This window comes from Ailuropoda melanoleuca, chromosome 16, assembly GCF_002007445.2.
Source record: "Ailuropoda melanoleuca isolate Jingjing chromosome 16, ASM200744v2, whole genome shotgun sequence".
NCBI lineage: Eukaryota > Metazoa > Chordata > Mammalia > Carnivora > Ursidae > Ailuropoda > Ailuropoda melanoleuca.
The window spans coordinates 76293945-76302941 of NC_048233.1; the positions used below are offsets into that span (position 1 = coordinate 76293945).

At 37.9% G+C, this 8997-nt stretch overlaps 2 protein-coding genes across 2 annotated transcripts; both read right to left on the bottom strand.

Annotated features, from left to right (window-relative positions):
* Positions 1 to 3658: 3658 nt before the first annotated feature.
* On the bottom strand, positions 3659 to 4588 carry LOC105234757 (olfactory receptor 4C45-like). The gene has a single exon (XM_002930388.2). It carries the CDS (start codon positions 4586 to 4588, stop codon positions 3659 to 3661), a length of 930 nt encoding a protein of 309 aa, XP_002930434.2.
* Positions 4589 to 8178: 3590 nt separating this feature from the next.
* On the bottom strand, positions 8179 to 8996 carry LOC109488486 (olfactory receptor 4C5-like; the record flags this gene model as incomplete). The annotated part of the gene is given in 2 exon segments (XM_019793192.2): positions 8179 to 8777; positions 8780 to 8996. Coding segments are annotated over 2 exon segments (816 nt in total), but the record flags the coding sequence as incomplete, so codon positions are not given.
* Between the last annotated feature and the right edge of the window lies 1 nt (position 8997).

An 8997-nucleotide genomic window follows, 5' to 3' on the forward strand; every position in this document is an offset into this window, starting at 1 on the left:
ATCTTGGATACCAGTATTTTATCTGTAGTGTCCTTTGCAAATATATTCTCCCATTCCGTGGGCTGCCTCTTAGTTTTTTTGACAGTTTCCTTGGCTGTGCAGAAGCTTTTTATCTTGATGAAGTCCCACAAGTTCATTTTATCTTTTGTTTCTCTTGTCTTTGGAGATGTGTCATGAAAAAGGTTGCTTAGGCTGATGTCGTAGAGGTTGCTGCCTATGTTCTCCTCTAGGATTTTGATGGATTCCTGTCTCACATTGAGGTCTTTCATCCATTTGGAGTTTATCTTTGTGTATGGTGTGAGAGAGTGGTCAAGAAGTTAATATTGATGCCCAAGACATAGTATCTTTGGAGTTAAATTTGAAATTATGGATTCCTAAGATATTTTAAGATTGATCATAACTTCATTTCAACTGCAAATGTAGCCCCATTATCAGGTGTCAAGATCAGTCCTTTGATTCGTTTCCTATCAGAGTTTAGGATATCTGCCTGGGTGTGTGCCCAAAGATGTGTTAACACAGCTTATGTTATAGTCAGCTCTGTGGAAAAATAGCATCGTTGAGCTGGGAAGTCTGATGATAGGGAGAGATTGTGGGACAAAATAGTAATAAATAGAAACAGGTAGAAGCACTTATAAGTGGATCATGATTCCAGAGCAGAATGAAATACTATTTTCAAGAAACCACTTTGGAACAAGGGATAGTACCCTTACTACCTCTCTCATATGTTACTGATGAAAGACTGACTCTAGAACAATGCTGTGGACTGCTTTCTCCATAAAAGGAACTTGTCTTCTTGCTGATTTTCAGGTTCTACCTAAGAACTCCCAACTGGATAATTTGGAGAAAAGAAGTGAGGTCACACATTGATGACTCCATTTATGGCTAAATGACTACAGGTTTAGCTTGGCTTGGGTTTTGGGGGCTATATTAACCATGTGGTCATTTTTCGAATGACCTGAGAAGTACTGCCAATGAATCATGTGGGAAAAAGAATGTGAATAATAGATATTCTGTGTGGCCACAAATGGATATGACAAGTTGTAATCTGACTTATATCATGGGAGGTAGATTCTTGTTGAGTTACAGAGCTTGCAGAGCTTGATTTGCTCTTTTGAATACAGCAAATGTGGAAGTGGAAAGAATGTGTTTAAGGCAAGCAGATGTTGAGGGAGGCCAACTTGGGTTTGCGTTAATGGTCCAGTATTTCTGATTTTTCTCCTCTGGTCATATGTAAAGGACATTTTAAACAGAGTTAGGTTCCGCTGTGAGAGACTTAAATTAATTAAAGAAAGAAGGCCAGAAATTACTGCTTCCAAAACATATAAATGAGTGGGTTGGTTAAGACATTGTTCACAGAAAGTGCTCAACAAACATTGGCTGTCAACATCAGCATCCTGGGCATTGTGATCCTTATTTTTACATTATCCTATTTCATCCCATCTTTCTTGGGAGCTACAGCTAGATCTTTAAAAGATAAGTTTGGTATTTTAGACATACTGTTGCTTGCATATATTGAGAAGATGGTCACTCAGGAAACTATGGCAAAATACCTATTTTTTAGAATTAATAATTGAAGTGTAATTGACATACAATTTTATGAAGTTGCAGGTGTACACATAGTGATTCAAGAGTCCTATACATTATTCATTGCTCACCAAGAGAAGTGTTGTCACCCATCTGTCACCATAAAATATTATAATATTATTGATTATATTCTTTATGCTATGCTTTTAAACCCCTTGACATATTCATTTTATAATGATGTTTGACCTTTAATCCCCTGACCCACAACCACCTCTGGCAACCACCACTTTGTTCTATTAAGAGTCTGTTCATTTGTTTGTTTTGAAAACATTTATTTTTAAAAGACCTTCATGTAGAGTGAGATCTAACCTGATATAAATTTCTGAGAATGTGAGACATGTCAGCATCACATGATATTCAAATGCCTGGCTGTGAAACCACCTTCTGAAGACAAGTTTCTGAGCTCTTCCTCAGGAATCCCAAGCTCTGTGCAGAGATAGGTCTGTTGGTCTCTCCCACTGGGCTCTTGCTTCTCCTCCTTTGAGAGAGGCAGAAAGTGATCCATCGTTAGAGCTTTTGAATAAGATCTGCTTAGACTTCTCACAGTTGTTCCAACAAGCTCCCCCATTTGTTACTGCAGAGGTGTTGAAGGGCATTTGTCCCAGAAGAAGGAGTTGGCAGTGGGCTAGCTTTTAGTGTCCAGAGATCTGCTCATAGGTCCCATTAGTTTCCTTGCCAAGGTAGTAATTCACCGCTATGCTGTCCCTACTTATAACCAGATGCCATTTATGACTTATTTTGAAGTGAAGTGAAGGTGGCACAGACATTTGGTCCTCCTGTGATCCTGGTTAGTGAATGATGGTTAGTAGTGGTGTTCTTGCGCTCCTTTTGTCAGTAACTGTTGTCCATGGCATACTTTCTGTGCTGGTGACATTGCTGAAGGGTGTAACCATGTCTGAGCAATTTCATTAATTTTTAGCTGATTCATTTTTTCAATATAAATCATTTAATTTTTACAACCTAAGAGAGTATGCAATGCTATTTCCATTTTACAGATTAAAAAAAATCAGTAAAGACATGAAGCAACTTGCTTATATAAAGAAGGGGAGATTATCGCTGGAGAGAAGATGAGAAATCAAACCTATTTGATCCAAAGCTCTTAATCTCTATCTTCAAAGCATCTGACTATTTCTGAATGTCTACTTGAGTTTTATTTACGCGTTACGAATTTACTGTAATCCAGATCCATGGTCATTGTTCAATTTTGTGACACAGACTTGTTCTTATATTACTGGTAATTTCCTGCCCCAGCTATTCAGACTCTTCCTTTGTCCACATCTAAAGCATAACTTTAACTTATAGATATTTTCTGCCTTTACTCTACAGACTTGATCAGTTATATTTCTTTTGCATCAGCCAATTCTGCCTCTAATTCTTCTGTAGTCCATTTTATACTACAGGGAATGGTTGTGATGTAATTTTTAAGAAGCACCTTTGTGTGCAAGTGTTCTCTTCTTGGGATCGTGAGATGTAAAGAGGTTTTTATTGCTGTGGTGTGGGAATTTCTATTAACCTCTCAGATGTAGAAGATAAGAAAAAGTATATTTGGATGAAAGTACTTCTTTATGACTCCCTGGCTTTTTTGCATATATAGTTACTTTTCTTCTTTTAAAATAAAACTCATTCTAGCTGTAGAGCTGGTATAAAGAGTGTTCAAGAATATTGCTGAACTATTTCATACACACAATCAGGACAATGTTATGACTTTTGTACTCCTTGTTACTTGTCCTCATGAGTCCTTCTATTTCATAAAAAATATTAAAGATTATATATTATGAACACATTGGTGTAACAATGGCTATACTCCAAATTGGACTTGGACTATATTCATTTTTTCCTTCTTATTTTAAAATAAATTTTACCATTTTAAGGACTCATAAAATTATCCTGGGCTCTAGGCATTGTGCCTACTGTGCCTTAAGGGGTACGTTGACCCTGCCCACAGTATATATGCCCCTGAAGAAAACTGATCCGGACAGGTGGTTTATTGTCCCAAGTTTAGTCAACTAAAAAGGGGAACAAATTTCTCAAACTATCACTAGGTATTTTTATGTAAATACTCTAATCACAAGATTCATGTATCATCAGTTTTCATTATTTTCCCCCAGAGTTTCATCATGACATTTTTCACTTCTGCATTTCTGAGGGTGTAGATTAAAGGGTTCAACATGGGAGTTAGTATGGTAAAAAACACAGCCACAGCTTTGTCAGCAGGGAAGGAGGTCATGGGTCTCAGGTACAGGAATGAACAAGGTACAAAGAATAAGATGACAACAGTGACATGAGAAGCACAGGTAGACAGGGCTTTGCGACGCCCTTCAGAGCTGTGGGTCCTCAGAGAGCACAGGATGACAATGTAAGAAGAAAGCAGTATAGAAAAAATGAGGAAACATAGTGATCCACTGTTGGCAGCGATCAGGGGCCCCAAGGTGTGAGTGTCTGTACAGGCTAGTTCCAGGAGAGAGATTAGATCACACATAAAATGGTCAATGAGATTGAGGCCACAGAATGGTAACTGCACCATGAACAAAACCTGGATCCCTCCATGAAGAAAGCCTATAATCCCAGCCATTCCCAGCAAGAAAGTACAGACAGGTGGGCTCATGATAGTCATGTAGTGCAAGGGCTTACAGATGGCTACATAGCGGTCATAGGCCATGACAGCTAATAGGACGATCTCAGCTCCAGCAAAGAAGTGTTCAGTAAAGAGCTGAGTCATGCAGCCATTGAAGGATATGGTGTTCTTGTCAGAGATCAAGTCAAAGATCATTTTGGGTGCTATGGAAGAAGTGTAGAAACCATCTATAATGGACAAGTAGGACAGGAAAAAGTACATGGGAGAAGCCAGGGCTGGGCTGATGAAGATGGTGACTGAGATGAGCAGGTTACCTGCCAGTGTGATCAAGTAGGTGATTAAGAACACAGCAGATAAGAATTTCCTCAGTTCTGGATTCTGGGTCAGGCCCAGCAGAATGAATTCTGTGACATTGCTCCTGCTTTCCATGTTTTCAGCTTGGGTTATGAGTACATGTTCCATCTGAAAAGATCACAAAAATTTCTGAGTAGCATTTTTAATTCAACAGTGAATTCTTCATCACCTCTTAAGTCCTAGCCTGTGGGATTGATGGAGACAGACCTTCCACTCACCTCAACTACTTTGGAGATAGTTATAATAAAGAATGGATAAATTTCTCTTATTCATTTAACTTCAATAGTGACATTATGTTACTAACACTAGGATAAAAGCAATGTTTTATTATGACTGTTAACTTATGATTGACTTCCAAACTCTGGCTCTAAAACCTTACAGATGGCTTTCATTCACTCTTTTTGGGAGTGTTTCATCAATAACAATTATTTTGAAGTATATTTGCCCATTAGCATGAATATTTATATGTATAGGAACACAATATTCTTTAAAACATCAACTGTGTATCAGATAGGAAAGTGCCATCCTTTCTATTTCTATACCAGCAGTATTCTTTGAGCTAGGATTCCTTTCTGTGAAATGAATGCACACACCAAGAGAACTGCAGATGGAGTGTTTCCCCTTCATAATGCCAAGGAACTATCTTTATTACATCTCTTTGAGCTACATTCACTCAACAGCCCTACGTGTTGTGTCTGACTCAACATGACTAATACATACTCACTCTTCTCACATCTTTGGATGCAGATATGAAAGTGGTACAAAGTGCATGAAAAGTCCTCAGTGTTTCTCAAGTGAATTTTCTGTGTAATTGGTCTTTCATCACATAAAGAATAAAGCTATATAATAGATATATAATCCTAGCCACATTTTAGAAATGGAATTAAATGAGTCATGGAGTTTCCCTGAATTTCTTTTTGTTGAGACAGAAATGTTTTGTAAGATTTTTGTTTTGACACAAGTTTAGTGATTTAGATGAACTTGAAATTTTCAGGCTAATTGGTGGAATAATTGAATATAGATAAGAATATATTCTTTTTTTGAATGATCCATATGTGGATTTTCAATAGTGAGTACATGTTCCAAAAGATCCTAGGATATTTTATTCCTTGTTCCCTATTTTTCTCCTTTCTCTAATCCCTGCCAAAAAATCATACTGACATATTTTTCATCAGATTTTCTGGATACAGAACGCAGCATCATGACCTTTCAGCTTTAATATATGTGAGGAAAGAGGTCTTTTGTTTTCCAGAAAGTTCAGTCTCTAGAGTTGTTTCTGCTCTATCCATGGCTGGTATAGGTGGCAACTATGTGCTTCATCATCTTTAATAGATTTAATCCACAAGTTCTGACTTCAGTGTGGCAATATGGAAGTGAAACATGAAAAGGGGAAACAATTTCATGTAATCACCTATAAAAACCTACTGATGAAATCTACTTCTATACACATGTTAACCACAATGTTATAAAAGTGACCTTGCTAGTTTTCAACAGCATCTTCTGTCGCAACCTTATAGAGAACAAATTTTCTACAGGTATTTTCATGTCATCATGTTAAAATTCATCTTCAGAGAAAAAGATCACCTTCAGTTCACAGAATCTAGCTATAAAAACTATTTGGTGAAAAAAGTTTGGGTAAATTAAGTTAATCTGTTTAAAATTTTGGGGAAAAATTTAGTTATTACTGACCTGGATCTAGTTGATCATAGATTCCACTGTTTTTAGATTGCACTCAGTCATTGTTTTCTTCTCCTGAGGGCCTAGCCCCACAGCTGTAAATATAGGCTATGAACTAGCAAGTGGGACACTGGAATTCTCTCTCAGACAACTCTCCCAGTCTTCTTCGTCATTTTAGTTTATTTTGGTTCCCATTATCAGTCTGACTTTACTTTTTAGTTAGGAAACATCAGTGGTTCTAGGATTTAATTTCTACTCAGTTTCTTCTTCTTCTATGAAAGTATAAACATATCTTCAAAGTACATATATTTTTCAGATCTCAGAACTATATTTATTCTAAAGTAAAAATAATGGGAACAAATTAAAAACTTCAAGTCAGAAAAATCTAGTATATGGAACTATAAAATATATAAGTGCATCAGATCCACTTGATTAGATATATATTTTTTTCAAATCCTGCCAGATTTATGTTTCCCAACAAGCCATTTGCGGTATAGAGAGAATTCTTTTTATTCCTGATTAAGCCCCCCCTTTAACCTACTAAGCTTGGGAGAGTTGTCTCCCATATAAATGTTAATCTTGTTGATATATGCTCTGCCTCTGTCATTTAGTTAAATGTCCTGTAATTATTTCTTCATAGGCTCTAGAGAAATATTTAAATAGACTTTGACAAAGTGCCTGCACTTTGGTAATGCATTGACCTCTCAAGTCCTCAGAGGATTAGTAATTGGTCCTGTTGGAATCTTTGCTGGAAGCTTCAGCCACCATCTTTTGCTTACTCCCCATTGGTACTCACAAACATCATTAGAGGCCAGTTTTAGAAATGCAGTTGTGCTTTGGTTAAAGATGTGTCTGTGTCTATAGTTTAGGATGAGATTTTCGTATGAGAAGTTGGAAAGCTTGCTGATAGGGCTTTGTTGTTCATTTTGACATTGTTGAGTCCGGCACAGGATAGGGGGTGGTTTTAGACATAGGTCCAAGTTCAGAGATTGGATTTCTTACTGAAAACATGTTTGTTCTAACTAATATGCTTGCCCTGAGAATGGAAATGCCAGTTGTCAAGGTTATGTGCCATGTTAGTCTGGGAGACTGACATTTTTATTATTGGCCTACAAAGGAGACTCAGATGGCAGAATTCTCAGCTACTGAGATTAGATGAAAGATCCTCATGATCTCTTCATGGGAATATAGCTTTTCTCTCTATCCCACACAGAAGGAATTGTGGAGATTTACAATAAAGACCAGTGCTTCCACATGGTAGGTGTTGAGAAAATCGCACTGAGTCAAATTTTATAAAAAAGGCATTCAGAGGTAGAGGATAGAAACACTGTGGAAAGGAGGCTCCACTACAACCTTCACTCCCTCAGCTTCTGAGATGTTGAAGAGCCGGGTGAAATCCTGCACAGAATCATCTTGAAAAATCAACTTTTACCTTTAAAACCAAAGTGAACTCTCCTGAAATCTAGAACTAGAAAGGGAGTCACGGCCTTCAGCTCTCTCCTCTATAGTTAAAAATTTTGCTCACTCACAGTTTGTCCCTCCCCACCATCATTTTAAAAAAAGATATTTATTTATTTATTTATTTATTTATTTATTTATTTATTTAGCATGAGCAGTGGGAAGGGTGGAGAGGGAGATAAAAAATCTGAAGCAGATTCTGTGCTGAGTGTGGAACTTGACATGGGGCTGGTTCTTATGACCTTCATATCACCATCTGAGCTGAAATCAAGAGTCTTATGCTAAACTGACTGAAGCACCCAGGTGCCCCATCTCTTTTTTAAAAAACTGTGGTAAAATACACTTAATTTAGAATTTACCTTTTTAACCATTTTCAAATGTACAGTTTGGTGTCATTAGGGACATGTATATTGTTGTGCAAACATCACCCACCACTGATATCCTAAACTCACATATTTTAAGACCATCATCTTTTGTATTAGTCCTACTTGTTCTTAAAAGATGAATAAAGTTTTTTGTTTTTTTCTTCTCTAGTCACATGAATAGTTACCAAGAATTACTCTATGGCTGCAGAGCTTCCTCATGGCATTTTTCACCTCTGAGTTTCTGAGGGTGTAGATTAAAGGGTTTAACATGGGTGTTATCATAGTATAAACCACAGCCACTGCTTTGTCAATGGGGAAGGTGACCATAGGCTGAAGGTACATGAATATACAGGGTACAAAGAATAGGACAACTACAGTAACATGGGAGGCGCAGGTGGACAGAGCCTTACGCTGTCCTTCAGTACTGTGAATTCTTAGGGAATAAAGGATGAGGGCATAGGAGGTGATAAGAATAGAAAAAATGATCAGACACATCAGCCCACTGTTGGCAGCAACAAAAAGTCCAAAGATGTGAGTGTCAGTGCAAGAGAGTTTTAGCAGAGGGAAAAGGTCACAGATGAAGTGGTCAGTGACATTGAGGCCTCAGAAGGGCATCCAGAGTATAAAAAGGATTTGAATCAGAGCATGAAGGAATCCCCCAGCCCAGGCCATGGCCACCAGGTGGCCACACATTTGTCTGTTCATTGTGAGCCTGTAGTGTAGGGGCTTGCAGATGGCCAGGTAGCAGTCATAGGCCATATCGTGAGCAGGATGATCTGAACTCCTCCAAAGAAATGCTCTGCAAAGAGCTGAGTCATGCACCCACTGAAGGAGATAGTTTTCTTTTCAGCGAGTAAGTCAAACATCATTTTGGGAGCCATGGTGGAAGAGCAGCAGGTGTCTATGAAGGACAAGAAGGACAGAAAGAAATACATGGGAGAGCCCAGGGCTCTGCTGGTGGTGATTGTCACGACAATGAGTAAG